The sequence below is a fragment of the Pecten maximus genome, chromosome 12 (assembly GCF_902652985.1).
Source record: "Pecten maximus chromosome 12, xPecMax1.1, whole genome shotgun sequence".
Lineage (NCBI taxonomy): Eukaryota > Metazoa > Mollusca > Bivalvia > Pectinida > Pectinidae > Pecten > Pecten maximus.
Genome location: NC_047026.1, coordinates 3,153,653 through 3,169,298, shown reverse-complemented (window position 1 = coordinate 3,169,298; position 15,646 = coordinate 3,153,653). Strand labels below are relative to the sequence as shown.

The following is a 15,646-nucleotide window of genomic DNA, read 5'->3' as shown; positions in this document are numbered from 1 at the left end:
GTTAATTATCAAATAGAAATTTTGTTCAGGTGATAAATTGTTCTGAACATAATCAAAAGGAGAATTCCACTTCCACTTACCTCAACTCCAGTTCTCTGCATAACGGGTCGGATGCCATTGGGAACAAGGAACAGGTTTCCTTTCTTTGGAGGTAAGAATGGCAAGTCACCACTCCCTAGCTGTAAATTGTTTGAATTTCTAATTAAACTTGTATAACCAAACATATTTTAAAGTTAATTTTAACACGGAATTTAAACTCTGCCAAACAAATATTTTTCAAATATGCAACCCCTCTCTCTGAATGTGGAGATATTTCAGTATGCAACACCCTAACCAAACGTAGAATATTCTCAATAATTGCAACATTATTCAAACACTGGAGATTTCTTTTTAAACAAGGATTTCTCAATATATGAATTAGAAAAATTCAAAGATTGAACACTTCTGTACAATGCTGACAAGGTCACTTCAAAATTTCTGGCTTTATTTTTGTGTGTCCGTTATTACGATAAAAATCGTGAGTTACGGAGAAGTGCCCAGTAATTGGTAAGATAACAACACAGTGAAAATTATTGATATGGTCATAATATCACTGCAACCAACATTTTACCCAAAGATAAAATTGAACAGAAAAAAAAAATTACTGGAACCAAAAGAAAACAATATCCTAACTTTTGGTGAATATGCCATCTTGACAGCAGGGAAAAATTGCCCCTGTGTACGTAGTTAAAACATTAAACAATCTCCCAAAGTGTAATTTCCAACATCCAACATTGTTATTCTAAACATTTATCATAAATACAAAAAAAATTAAAAAAAAAAACAAATTAACATAAATGATGATAAACGGCCATTGATTTTCAATAGAGTTCTTTGGATGACTGTTTTCAAATCTCAAATATAGTCCATAGCAGATCAGTATAGTCCACATCGGTGTTTCATCCACTTACTTAAACTTATTCTTTCCCAAACAATATTTCATAGGAAAAACATCCTAGAATACAAAGAAAGTTTCCTAAACGAATATTTTTTCCTTCGTTAAGTCCAGGACAAATTTGAATCAAGAAATTTCCAAAGTTAAGGAAAATTGATGAAACCTGTATAGTGATATATAATTAACAGCCTACATACATCTCTAAAATTGACACTAGTTAAAGATAACAACCAGGGACAACAAAGAGTTATTTACTTGTATAAATGAGGTGAAAGATGGAGGAAACTGGAATGAGGAAAAAAAATTGTGCACAAATTTTTGTGTCAACAGTGAAATTTTGTAATCTGAGCTTCAATGATATGATTGTTTTAATTTCAATAAATCTAACATTTTCGGACTCCTGACACCACAAACTTTTAAAAGTGTGTACACAAACCTTTCCGTACGCCCTCTTGCCATGGCCGGGAAACTGAGACAATCATTTTTCTTAAAACAAAGTTCTCTCAAAAAAAATATTCTGCTTAATTTTACTATAAACATATTAATTAGTAACTTAAATTTTCATTTTTTTTTTTCAATAACAAATCCTGATGATTTTCACAAAATATTAATTTTCACATCAATCTGTCGAATCCTTGAGTATAAACGTTGATCGAATAGTCAGTAATCTCACCAAGAATAGCTCGAAGGCAGCGAGGAGTTCACCTCCTTCTTCATTTCCGCGTTTAATGTCATACCACTGCAGGACTGGCATTCTGGCATCACCGGGATCCAGTTTGACCATTGGCTGAGCTCGGGCGCGCCCCAGGAACTCATTGGAGCCCTACAACAGGAAGACAGGGGAGGTAAGTCAGGCTGGTTCAAAGCATTGTGCAAGTTACCAAAACACTAAGGCACAAAACATTGTCTGATTTATTCATTATGTAGGCTTTCACAAGAGTGACATTCCCAATAATTAATGATATTATTCAACTTCCAACTTAAAATTCCCAACATCATTGTTGTTTGTTTACAGATTGATTAACCCCATGAACAGACAGAGCTTGGGCAGGGTATCATTGTAGTAGCTGATGGCCACCTCAATTAATATTATATTGGAGGCATGTAAAATGTTATCAAGAGCAACTGGGGTGATGTGTCTGGCTCAAATACACAGCCACAGTAGTATAGGACAGTTGGTGATCTTCTTCCTGAGAAACAAGGTTTAATCATCTCTAATACTCTACTGACTAAACTACACACATCATGGCCCTTCAAATATAGTAGTCAAAATGTACTCAAAATGGATACATGATCTATAATGGTAATGGCAGTGGAAATATTTCACTCCACAAGTACATGTATACTTACCAATTTGTCGTGGTCAAATATTTCCACAAAAATCTCTGGGGGCTGTGACTCAATAGTTTTGGGATCTCCATAGATCTCAAACTCTTCAAAGATGATAGTTTGATCCCAGCTAGGGCAGAGAGACTTGTGGATCTTTTCTGTCACTCCACTCTGGGTCAGCAGCGATATTCGAGCATATGGATCTGAAAATTACAGTTACATGATTGCCTTGTGTTACGAGAAACTGTAAAACTAGTATAGAAATTAAAATACAAAAAATCTTAACCTGGTTAATTTTAGAGATACCAAACCATGAAAAAAAAACAAAAAAACAAACAAACTTTCTGGTCCATATATCCATAATGTTCGAAACAAAATTTGTGATTTTTGTCAAATATTTGAAGTCTTCATTTTCATTTTAACTTCTTGCACCTCTATTTGTATCACAATGTATATGGCTCATTTTAAGGTTTAACAAGGTAATTAAACATTTCTATTGCTCAAATTTAGCTCTTGTCCTCGAGACTTAAGTCATATATTTTGATTATGAGTAACTTCAGGGACACTTACCAGACAGACCAGACTCGTCGCCGGCCAACAGATCCCTAGCCTGGTATATATACGCCCTCAGCTGGTACTTGTAGGACTCTACAATAACATTAGAGTCTCTTTTACTTGTATTTCTACAGAATCATATTTAAACTGCTAATGTCAGGGAGAATTCAAGGTTGATAATGTCAGACACTCTCTAGTAGACAAAACAATCAAAGTGAACATAATGATTCACCAATGATTAATGCTAATGATAAATTAGGTGTAGTGGTGAAAGCTGAAGGAAACAATCATTTTAAGCGTTTCAAACTTAATTTTGATGTTATTATTACGAAACTTACTGTTTTATGTCATGGTCACCAGGTTATGAGCAAGGTCAAGGTGACAAACTAATTACCAAAGTCAAATTTCATCAGATCATTGTCATTGGTGAAGGTCACAACTTGCCGTCAAAGGTCAGGATGAAGGTCATCACTTATTGTCAGAGGTCAGGGTGAAGGTCATAACTTACTGTCAAAGGTCAGGATGAAGGTCATCACTAACTGTCAGAGGTCAGGGTGAAGGTCCTTACTTATTGCCAGAGGTCAGGGTGAAGGTCAAAACTCACTGTCAGAGGTTGGGGTGAAGGTCAAAACTCACTGTCAAGGGTCAGTGAGAAGGTCATAAATTACAGTCAAAGGTCAGGGTGAAGGTCATAACTTACTGTCAAAGGTCAGGAACATCCTTGGAGCTGTCAGTGATGCTACACCATCCTTGTCATCATCATCCTGGAAGTAAATATATAACTTATATCATACACAACTTATATCATACAGATAGACTAAGAATAAATAAAGAATTTATAATAATGTACAATGCATTAGAATCTGTGGTCACTTAAAAGACAATCTATATCAACATCGCTATGAAAAGGTCATTATAATTGTAACTTTTCTTACATCTGTCTTCATGCTGAAGAAGCAGCTGGCTCCAGGCGTCTCGGCAACCATCTTGCGGTGCCAGCGACGGCGTCGTACCATGTCCATAGTGTGTTCCTTACAGTGGAATTTCATGTTAAATAGAGGGGCATACTCCCAACCATCTGCTTGTTCTTGTGACTTCTTTATCTGTCAAAATCAACACACAACGGTAAGTACTGTATTTATCTCTCAAAATAAACACACAGCAATATGTATTGTATTTATCTATTATAAATCCATGCCTGGTAATAAGCCCACCCATGCATATTTCAGTAAATTGCTTAAATTCTACTTCTTTGTGCTGAAGGAAAAGGCCACTCCTATTTTGAGTCAAATATTTTATTAATTTCCCAGGTTTATTCATTGCTTAGAAGATAGATATTTGAGAGGTAAATGATACTTGAAGTTTTTTCTCTGAGAAGCATTGCTAACTTTTTTTAAGCTGATGACGCAAGAGAAAAACATACTTTGATAATTTAATGTCAGCATTTTTCAGGATTCAGTAGACAGGAACAAAGAACAGCTCTACCATGAAATAGGTGAAGTTATCTCAACTTTAATCTATAACTGCATACAGCTTGATAAGTGATATCACTGCAATCAAACTTTACTGTATATGATAGTGTATATAATGTACGCAAGCCGATCAAAAACAACAAACAAAAATAAGGACACAATCTTTAGAACATGCTGTCAGTCATTGACTGAAACAAACGTAATCATACCATACATGTTTAAAACATAGGTAGAACATGAAAGGATTTTACATAAGTAGGCTATCAACAACATATTGATGACACAGGATATATATCATGCATTAAATGCTCTTAGTGTTGAAGTCAGTGTTGAATCAATGCTGACGAATCCAAGATTTACAACCTGCAATACTGATGGAACTTGAGGAGTCAATTTCGCATTGCAGTATGCTGAGGCAATAAAGTCTGGTTGAGGAGTAAGGGGAGGTAACCCAAAATTGTTCAGGGAGGAAGGGGAGGTAAACCAAAATTGTTCAGGGAGTAAGGGGAGGTTACCCAAAATTGTTCAGGGAGTAAATGGAGGCATTTCAGTATTGTTCAAGGTAGGGGAGGTAATCAAGTATTCTTCAGGGAGTAAGGGGAGGTAACCCAAACAATTTCAGGGAATTAGGGGAGGTAATCCAAAATTGTTCAGGTTGTAAGGTGAATTAATCCAGTATTGCTTATTGAGTAAAGGGAGGTAATCCAGTATTGTTAATGGAGTAAGGGGAGGCAATCCAGTACTGTTCAGGGAGTAAGGGGAGGTAATCCAGTACTGTTCAGGGAGTAAGGCGAGGTAATCCATTATTGTCCAGAGATAAGGGGAAGCAATCCAGTAGTATGCAGGTAGTAAGGAGGCAAATTAAGTCTTGTTGATGGATTAAAAGGAGGCAATCATGTTTTGTTCACGGTTTATAAAGAAATACTAACAAACACATTCCCTTGATTGAGTTAACATGACAAGCTTTCAGTTGTCTGTATATAAATATCCAAATAACTTGTAAATCTGCAGACAAAATGGATTGGGGATGAAAACAAATTCCAAATTATCAAACAAAATCAAGAGAATTTATAATGGAAAAGAAGTTCATGCATTTTTGTTGACAGAAACACAGGGATTGAGTGCTGTCAGTAAACTTACCTTCTTCTTTGTCTGCAAGTGTTAGGGTTAGTGAGTTTGAGGTAAATCACATGTACAGGTTTAGTGAGTTTAGGGTAACTGCATGATTGGGTCAACAAGTAGAAAGCATTATGGGAGTGTTCATCTAATCATTCATCAACTTCTGTTTGTATTACACATAAGAATCATTCGAGGGTACATTTCTAGCATTCCAATTATGAAATATGTTTTACCCGAATTAGTCTTTCCTGCATGTCCTGTTGATTACAAGTACTACAGTAAATCTCCAATACTTAATAACCTATTCGCAATCAAAATTGTTGACCTCTGACCTTTTCTGTACATTTTTTCATATCAAAAATCATATTGAGAAGAAGAAAAACATTTCATAAATTTATTTCTTCATAAGTATTATGCTAGTTTTAAGTACTAATTAAACAACTGTTTGAAAAAGGTTCAGGATGGGATCTTTTGCGTAACCAAATTTATTGGAATTTGTTTCATTACATTTGAAGACAGATAACTTCAACAATAGTTCTTTTTCTTTTGAGTACCCTAACAGTGTTACCTTTTCTTTCTGTTTCTTGGGATCTTCGACCAATCGTCTTGTACGTATCCATCGTCGACGTCGACAGAGGTGATATCGTTTCTCGACAGGACCGTAACCTGCCATTGTGGCCTCCACACAGTATTCCCAACCTAGTGAAGGGAAATAAAGTAATTACACACCATCTTCATCAACAAAGTTCAAGGTCACCATGCAATTAACTCCTTCATCAACAAAGGTCAAGGTCACCTCATATTTAACTCATTCAACAAAGCTCAAGGTCACCATGTAATTAACTCCTTCATCAACAAAGGTCAAGGCCACCAGAACATTAACTCCTTCATCAACAAATATCAAGGTCACCATGTAATTATCTCCAACAAAGGTCATCATCACCATATAATTAATTAATTCATCAACAAAGGTCAAGGTCACCACATATTCAACTCCTTCAACAAAGGTCAAGGTCACCACATATTTAATCCCTTCTTCATCAACAAAGGTCATGCAAGGCCACCTCATATTTAACTCCTTCAACAAAGGTCAAGGTCACCACATATTTAACTCCTTCCTCATCAACAAATGTCAAGGGTACAAGTAATTGTAAATTTTCTTCAACAAACATAGAAGAGGCCAGTTATGTTAGATTTTTTAAACAAAGGTCAAGGTGAACACAAATTTTCAATATGAACAAATGTCAAGGCCACTAAACAACTAAAATCATTTTCAACAAAGGTCAAGGTCACTAGAAATTAGATTTTCTTCAGCAAAATATCTCACTGTCATAAGTAATCAAATACTTTTCAACACATAAAGGTCATGATCACTTCAAAATACATACCATCTTCATCAACAGCTCGACTCAGGTCAGCCTCCCACTCATCCTCCCATACCCAGCCTGGGGGGAGGTGTGTCTCCCCTCGGGAAGGACACTTGTCACCTTTCTGAAACATCAGATGTATTTGAATTAGATCTAGAACACTAAATTTTTTTATTTTATAGGTCTACTAAAATATCTTATATTAATTGACCAGTAATAATCAAATCATTTTACATCCACATTTCGTGGTGGATTTTCATCTCGATTTAGAAGATAACGAAAAATTATGTGACCATACTTGGCTTTTTCTATTGAAAACTACACTAAATTTGAAAACAGATGTTTTGCAAAATAATAATAATAATAAAAAAAAAATGACAGACCAAAACTTGGAATGGTTTGAGTACTGACCACATCTGCCCATGGGGTAGTGGCCTCACCCCAGCTGCTCCCAGGGATACGGGACTGACACTCGTACACATCCTCCATGTACACCTTGTGTCCAGCATCCTTGTCAAACAGCATACTGTATACAGGAAAGCAGTAATTTTATACTGGTACATAGCATACATATCCATTGGTCAATACAGAACTAGGAACCTGTTTCTTCATCATTTTTTTTTTTAAATATGTTCATACATTTTTTTTAAATATAACATTATAGGTACTATATATCAGCTGTTAATACAGAGCCAACCTCGATTTGCAACTCTTCTCCTTCTAGAATATAACTTCCGGTCACTCGATTTGTAGCTCTTCTGCTTCTGGAAGATCTTAATTCTACCTCTTCCGTCTCGAAGCTGGAAGATTTGTCTTCCAAGATGGCGGTGACCATGTTTTAAGTGTGCAAGTGATGAGTTTCACTAGAGAAGGATTTATGAGACATACATGCACATGTTTGTGTAAGAGTGTTTAAGAAAACTTAAAAACTTGTTTGTTTTGGGTTATGTTCTTTCGGTTTACTCGATTTACACATAACGGAATGCGATCTTCTGAGAAGGCTTCTCTTCCGAGAAGAGTGCAAATCGAGTTGGCCTCAGGCCTTGAAAGTCTTGTGATTCTAAGTTTAAAGAAAACTGACTTAAGGGGCATAAAGAACTATATTACATCAAGAATGTAAAGATCAGTAAAATTAATACAAATGAACAATTTCAGGGAATTATTATCATAAGATCACTTTACTGTAAATAAGTTACATTTCGCATAGGAGTTATTATCGCATTAATACGTGAGGAGAGCCAATCGCAAATTTAAATCGTTCATGATTATTTGTACAAAAATAACACCATGGGATGGTGAGCAAGTTATTGATTACCGCTATAGAAATCTTGTAGAGTTAATGACATGAATAGCTCATCATTCGCGAATTTAAAGTCATTTCTAGATCAACTTTCCCAAAATCATGTATTTGCGGATATATATGAAGAGGTAAGAGGTATTCACGAAATCTAAGTGATTTCCAGTAGCTTCAGAAGAGTCCTTGATTAATCTGCCAGATACATTCAGTGAAATTTGCCTAATCCTACACCAGAGAGACCGTTTTGGTCGGAAAAGCAAGGTGTCCGATTAGACAGGTTTCACTGTATTTGTTTGTAACAAATTATTTATTTGAAAACAGAAATGTGATTCTTGGAAGTCACTCAACTGAGTTACTGATCAAGAGATTTTCCTACAATAGAGTCGGGTTCCGTTAAAGGACCCATTCGTGACGGACCCATTCTTCCCCTAAAGAAAATCTTGTGATCATTCCCAATTTGCCACTGACAATTCCCAAAATAAAGGTTGACTTTTCAAGATAAAATATGCTTGATGTGAAAAGAGCTCAGGCAATTTTGAATAAATAACAGATGTTATACCAAATGAAATAAAAAACAGTAAATGACATATCTATTGAGATGAACATGAATTCCTTTGAATTTTACTTTCCTCTGTTTTCTCAATTTCACATTTTGTGGCGTAAAAAAATTCCCAATTCAATGGACCTAGCTGGACCCGGACAAAATTATAGGAAAATCCCTGCTGATCAGAAAGAACTTAAAAATGAAAACTTAAAGCTATCTACAAATGTAAGTAAAAAAAATATCTACAAATGTAAGTCAATCTACGTGTATATGACAACTTGGTGTTGATCAAAGGGGAAAAAATCTATAAATAGAAATATGAAACAATGATAATGACAAAGGATATAACTAACTATTGTAGTTGTGAATAACAACATCAAAAGTAATTCAGACAAAATAACAAAAATATACTTTTGTAACTTCCATAAAAATTTTTTTAAAAAAAGTGTATTAATTTCAGATCATCAAAACTTGTATTTTTTGCCTATCATTGTTACTATGCTTTGTGTCAAATGGACTATTACCAACTATTGTAGTTGTGAATAACAACATCAAAAGCAATTCAGACAAAGTAACAAAAATATGAATTTTTTATCTTCCATAATAATTTTTTTAAAGAAAGTGTATTAATTTCAGAGAATCAAAACGTATTTTTTTGCCTTTCATTGTTACTATGCTTTGTGTAAAAAAAATGAAGCGACCACAAAACAGCTTTAACAAAATGTTTAAAATAAAACTGTTAAAGCGTATAACAGCTATTACATTATTATGTGATAATTAGATAGTATGCCGGTTTCCATACCTAAACTGATGAAGAGATAATGAGATCAGGTTTTTAATTAATAGGAAGATAACGAGATATGTGACAACACTGATACAGGATGTATTAAATTGAGAATGAAAAATGAAATAAACTTGTGAGTTTGTACCTGACACTTTTCATTTCCATGAAGAAATGACAGAAAATAAACAGCGATGATTAATGGTTACTGATAACTCTACAGACAAAATAAATATGTAGGACAGACATGTATGCAATACCTACGATTTCTACTTCTAAGTGACCCCAAATTCTGGAGCTGAAGATTTGTCTATATAAACCTCTAATGAATAATTCTCTATGATAAAACTACACCAAAATTCGGTATCTACAAACTTCTCATAGAGAACTTCGTCGTGAGCTATGATTATATAGCTGTAGATTTTCTCTAATCATGAATTTAAAAGTAAACTAATGCAAATTCTATTATAAATGGCTGTAGAGTACGTTTCTTTATATAACGTTGGTTAGTAAAACAAATTGTGTATTTTATATGAATTTTGATGACAAGCACTGTTATATATAATTGTAAGCTTCACAGATAACCATGGACTACTTATTTGACACTTATCTGGTGTGTGAGTAACCTGAATCGTGTAATGCGTGACTAAGATATTTTAATTCATGAATTATGTCTAGTGACTAACCTAGGATCATGAATTGTGTCATGAGACCTACAAAAGGTCAAGGTCATGAACTTGTTACATGACCTACAAAGGTCATCAATTGTGTCATGTGACCTAGTTAACTGAATTCATAAATTGTGTCATATGACCAAACTAGCTTCATGAATTGTGTCATATGACCAAACTGAGGTAATGGATTGTCATGTGACCAAACTGAGGTAATGGATAGTCATGTGACCAAACTGAGGTAATGGATTGTCATGTGACCAAACTGAGGTAATTGATTGTCATGTGACCAAACTGAGGTAATGGATTGTCATGTGACCAAACTGAGGTAATGGATGGTCATGTGACCAAACTGAGGTAATGGATTGTCATGTGACTTACCTGAGCTCTGGACTAATGTACCATTCACTGTCCCACCTCCAGCCAGGAGGAGGTTCAAACTTCTCTTTTTTGAGTGACACCTGTCAGACAGATAACAAAGGTAGGCATCAGATAATTAAGGAAGAAATGTACAGGTAAACAATTTATTTTTATTCCCTTGAATTTTTAGGAACTACCTTTAAATCATTGTAACCTCACAATTTTTGTCGATAACATTTAAAACTTCTGAGAGCAGCAGACTTGTACTAAACACAGAGGCTAATTCTGTAAGAAAGTTGACAATGGTTTGACATTTTTAGCAGACAAAATACTTTGACAAATGATCAGAATTTATTCATTAATCTATTATTTTATTTTTCGTTACTTATCTAAACGTATCTGAATCTTTGTAAATATAACGTTTTAGAATACTGACCTTGCCCTGACTGTCTGACCACTTGGGGCGACCCAGCGGTCCTTTGTTGGTCCAGCCCACGATAGGAATGCTAATCTCATTCTCATACTGCGGACATAAACAAAATTATATATTAGATTATTCAGGCCTACAAAGAATACTTTTAATAAAGAGAACAAAGCAAGTACTCACAGAGTCTGAAATCAGTTATATGCATTTTAAACAATTGAGAGTAAAACATTTTTGTACATTTTAACCAATGAAAAATAATATTTAGTCTCTGCAAGCACAGAATCTGATGTATTTTTAACCAATGAGAACTAAGTCTTACTGTTTCTGCAAACACAGCCAGTTCACCCTCCTTCTGCATCTGATGCCAAGCCTTCTCCTCATTGTGGAGGCCGAGCCACAGCCTCACTCTGATCAGAGCTGGTACCTCAAACTTCTTATCTTTGATTGCCTTATCTCCCGGCAACTACAATAGATAAATTTACCGGTACATCATCACATGACCTATGACGTAATAAGTAACTATGCACCATCACATGACCTATGACGTAATAAGTAAGTTCACATCATCACATGACCTATTACGTAATAAGTAACTACACATCATCACATGACATGTTTATCTTTGCCTGAATTTAATTTCACATCTGGTCTAGGAACTACAACAAATATGTTTTCATTAATTTATAAAAAATATTTCCCAATACACCACCACTTTATATATATATATGGCAAACTTCTTTAGATTGCTTTCTTTGAATAAATCTCTTTAACATGTAAGTTAACTTGCATACAAATTAACAGAGTTTCCTCGAGTCTGAATGAAAGTTCATTTACGTACAAATTAACAGAGTTTCCATGAATCTGAATGGAAGTTCAGTCACATACAAATGAACAGAGTTTCCTCGAGTATGAATGGAAGTTCATTTACATACACAGAGTTTCCTGGAGTCCGACAAGTTCATTTATATAGTAAATGAGTTTTTGGGAATGTGGCCCATTTGTCTGTACAAAAGATGAGTTAAACATATAAACACATTAATCAGAAACGTTTATAGACAGAGTAAGTTATACCTGAAGAGAAATTGACTGAAGCTTGCCACAGTTACGGCCGACATAGTTAGGGTCGGTGGAGTAGAGGATCTCGTTGGCAGGGATTCTATGGTAAGCTATCCTCTTCTCTCCGCTAATCATCCACACGATCACGTCCGGCATACTGTTCTGGGGCTGTAAACACATTTAACTTCTATGTAAAAACTCACAGGGGCTCGAAATGAATTTATAGACTTGTTTTATAAACAAGAGGCTCAGAGGGCCTGTATTTGAGCAAACATCAAAATAATGTCAAGATTCTGTTTAATCACAGAATATAATTCAACTGAAATCTGTTGGCAAACATTCTTCGAAGGCGTTTTTATCAAAACGATAAGAAATCCAAATTATCACTCCATTTCTCGTTATTTTGTGATGTTACATTGAATGTGATGCCAGGATGTTATGACATCCTGTGGTAGGCAGGAGTAATGAAAAATACCCTGCCCACACCGGGGCTTGAACTAATGACCTCTGGCTCTCAAGCCAAGTATCCTACCACTAGGCTAAAGGGAAATTCCCACTAGTCTGAGCTGGTAATGTGGATGTCCTACCACTAGGCTAAAGGGAAATTCCCACAAGTCTGAGCTAGTAAGGTGGATGTCCTACCACTAGGCTAAAGGGAAATTCCCACAAGTCTGAGCTAGTAAGGTGACCTACAAAATGTATACTCTCCGCATCCTACCATTAGGCTGAAGGGAAATTCCCACTAGTCTGAGCTTGTCAGTTGACCTATACTCTCCACATCCTACCACTAGGCTAAAGGGAAATTCCCACAAGTCTGAGTTAGTAAGGTGACCTATACTCTCCACATCCTACCACTAGGCTAAAGGGAAATTCCCACTAGTCTGAGTTAGTAAGGTGACCTATACTCTCCACATCCTACCACTAGGCTAAAGGGAAATTCCCACTAGTCTGAGCTAGTAAAGTGACCTATACTCTCCACATCCTACCACTAGGCTAAAGGAAAATTCCCACTAGCCTGAGCTTATAAGGTGACCTTATACTCTCTACTTTTACAATCCTAAATGAAATCAATGAGAATCTACAACCAACCAAAGCTCAACTTCATGGTTTTACAGGTTGCTTTCATTACATAATTTCAAAATGGAGAAATAATGTGATTCTTCTGTGAACACTATTACTACATAAATATCCAATATATAAAAACACAGAAACCATTGCTAGCACTAGTACTGAACCCTTACACACAATTTTACTGTTGATTTTGGCATTATGATAACTAGGAGGTATAAAACAGTTTTTGAACTTAAGACTAGACAGTCTAGAACTGACCTCTTGTGCCAGATTTTTGATCATCTGTAAGAAATTCTCAGCCTCGTTGAGCGCTTCAGCAACATCTGTAGCATGCTCTCTCAGCTGTCCTGCCATTTCTCGGATATTTGCGAGCTCTCCAGCTCGATACTGTGCAGTGAGCTGGTCAAGTTTATTAGGCACATGACGAGATGGCTTCGGCTGTGGTAATGGTTTTCTATAGAAAAGAAGGGAAAATTCAACAAAAGTTTTACTTAAAGACAACAGGGGTTCCATGGCTGCTCTATGGGACAGTGGACTAGGGATGGACATGGATGAGTAGGGATGGACACGGAGGAATAGGGATGGACATGGATAAGTAGGGATGGACACACATCAGTAGGGATGGACATGGATGAATGAGTAGGGATGGACATGGACGAGTAGGGATGGACATGGATGAAGAGGGATGGACATGGATGAGTAGAGGATGGACATGGATGAAGAGGGATGGACATGGATGAGTAGGGATGGACATGGATGAGTAGGGATGGACACAGACGAGTAGGGATGGACATGGATGAGTAGGGATGGACACACATCAGTAGGGATGGACATGGATGAGTAGGGATGGACATGGATGAGTAGGGATGGACACACATCAGTAGGGATGGACATGGATGAATGAGTAGGGATGGACATGGACGAGTAGGGATGGACATTGATGAGTAGGGATGGACATGGATGAGTAGAGACGGACATGACATGGATGAGTAGGGAGGGACACAGACGAGTAGGGATGGACATGGATGAGTAGAGGAAGACATGGATGAGTAGAGATGGACATGGATGAGTAGGGGAGGACATGGATGGGTGAGGGACAGATATGGATGGATGACTTACCGACAGTCCTGTACTAGCTGTTCCAGAAGAGATATAAGCAGCTGAGCCAGTTCTGGAGTGGGTAGTTTGGCCTTCATACCAATCCTAACTTGTTCAATGTTAGCTTCCTACAAGATACCAATATCAATGTTATATAAATCTGTACAGCTTCCTACGAGATACCAATATCACATCAGCGTTTTATAAATCTGTACAACTTCCTACGAGATACCAATATCAGTGTTATATAAATCTGTAGAGATACCAATATCAGTGTTTTATAAATCTGTACAACTTCCTACGAGATACCAATATCAGTGTTATTTAAATTTGTACAGAATTTAGTTTATTTCTTCACACTATTTTTCTAAAACTGAAAATCAATTTTTCTTTCCGGACTAAAATGACAATTAACAATGAGTATGCAAACATTTTAACATATCCAAAGTATTATGGGATAGACTAACTACCAATAATACTTACAAGTTTGTCGACGATACCCTGGAGGAGATTGAGAGCCTCGAGTCTGAAGGAAATATCCTCCCAGTGAGAGTCGACGACCACACAAGGCTTGGTGGCACCCCACGGCAGGAAGGAATAGTGACATCCATCGAACACGGCATTAGTGGGCTGGGTCGTCGACGAGCAAGGTGGGACGTTGTCGTCAAGTTTGTTACCATAGTTACCTGGCCGAAAATGAGCGAAAATCAAATTTGACAGAAGTGCAAGTTTGGTTAATTAGAAGTTATTCTGCCTGTGAGCTATATTGCTTCTTTTTGAACAAAACCATATTATGCCACACTGTCGCCTATAAGTCATTACATTGGTCTCTTCTATCAATTCTGGCTAATTCTCTCCACCTAATAACTATGTAAATATGTGCTAAAATAAACTATGTGTTTCAGTCTGATAAATGCCCTGAGAGTGTTTTTTCCGTGAATTATGGCTAATGTCATAAAAACACATACTTTAGGTCTGCAAAACTGTCTTTCCTTAGACATCTAAGGGACACTGTGTCATAATACTACATATCTGACTTTGTCAAAGGTAGCAGACGAAAAACCTATGACTTTAAGAATGTGTTAAATCTCTGAAAATAGTTATAAGTTTCCACTTTTTTAAATATCAGAACTTTTAGTTTATTATCAATATAAGTTGACTTCTATTGGTTTTCTTTTCGGTTAATTTTTGTTTAATGTCCTATTAACAGCCAGGGTCATTTAAGAATGTGCCTGGTTTTGGAGGTGGAGGAAAGCCGAAGTACCCGGAGAAAAACCACAGACATACTGCCAGTACCTGGCAACTGCCCCACGTAGGTTTCGAACTCGCAACCCAGAGGTGGAGGGCTGGTGATAAAGTGTCGGGACACCTTAACCACTCGGCCACTGAGGCCCCTTCAGTTCTGTTGACGTCAGAACTTACCTATACTGATCTCAAACTCTACAGGGGCATCAATTGCGCTGACCATTGTTGCATTCAGGAACGTTGCATGAAGTTTGTATTTTCTCCTTCTCATAAATTTCTGTGCAAGTGAAAAAAAAAACAAAATATTTTATCACAAACAT

General features: G+C 36.4%; 1 protein-coding gene across 8 annotated transcripts in view; it reads right to left on the bottom strand.

Annotated features, from left to right (window-relative positions):
• LOC117340012 (dysferlin-like) overlaps positions 1 to 15,646 on the bottom strand; it is a 91,207-nt gene that overhangs the window by 31,650 nt on the left and 43,911 nt on the right. For 5 of the 8 annotated variants that reach the window (XM_033901755.1, XM_033901761.1, XM_033901762.1 and 2 more), the window contains exons 18-35: positions 15,504 to 15,603; positions 14,565 to 14,767; positions 14,103 to 14,209; positions 13,242 to 13,437; positions 11,928 to 12,080; positions 11,176 to 11,319; positions 10,866 to 10,952; positions 10,451 to 10,530; positions 7,188 to 7,302; positions 6,798 to 6,900; positions 5,978 to 6,108; positions 5,643 to 5,666; positions 3,754 to 3,921; positions 3,519 to 3,582; positions 2,834 to 2,911; positions 2,285 to 2,466; positions 1,608 to 1,757; positions 81 to 179 (exon numbers count right to left, since the gene is read on the bottom strand). In XM_033901755.1, the coding sequence (XP_033757646.1) occupies positions 81 to 179; positions 1,608 to 1,757; positions 2,285 to 2,466; positions 2,834 to 2,911; positions 3,519 to 3,582; positions 3,754 to 3,921; positions 5,643 to 5,666; positions 5,978 to 6,108; positions 6,798 to 6,900; positions 7,188 to 7,302; positions 10,451 to 10,530; positions 10,866 to 10,952; positions 11,176 to 11,319; positions 11,928 to 12,080; positions 13,242 to 13,437; positions 14,103 to 14,209; positions 14,565 to 14,767; positions 15,504 to 15,603 (2,184 nt within the window). Of the gene's footprint in view, positions 1 to 80; positions 180 to 1,607; positions 1,758 to 2,284; positions 2,467 to 2,833; positions 2,912 to 3,518; positions 3,583 to 3,753; positions 3,922 to 5,430; positions 5,443 to 5,642; positions 5,667 to 5,977; positions 6,109 to 6,797; positions 6,901 to 7,187; positions 7,303 to 10,450; positions 10,531 to 10,865; positions 10,953 to 11,175; positions 11,320 to 11,927; positions 12,081 to 13,241; positions 13,438 to 14,102; positions 14,210 to 14,564; positions 14,768 to 15,503; positions 15,604 to 15,646 lie in introns of all 8 variants that reach the window. The other 3 variants (XM_033901758.1, XM_033901759.1, XM_033901757.1) reach the window with 2 other exon arrangements.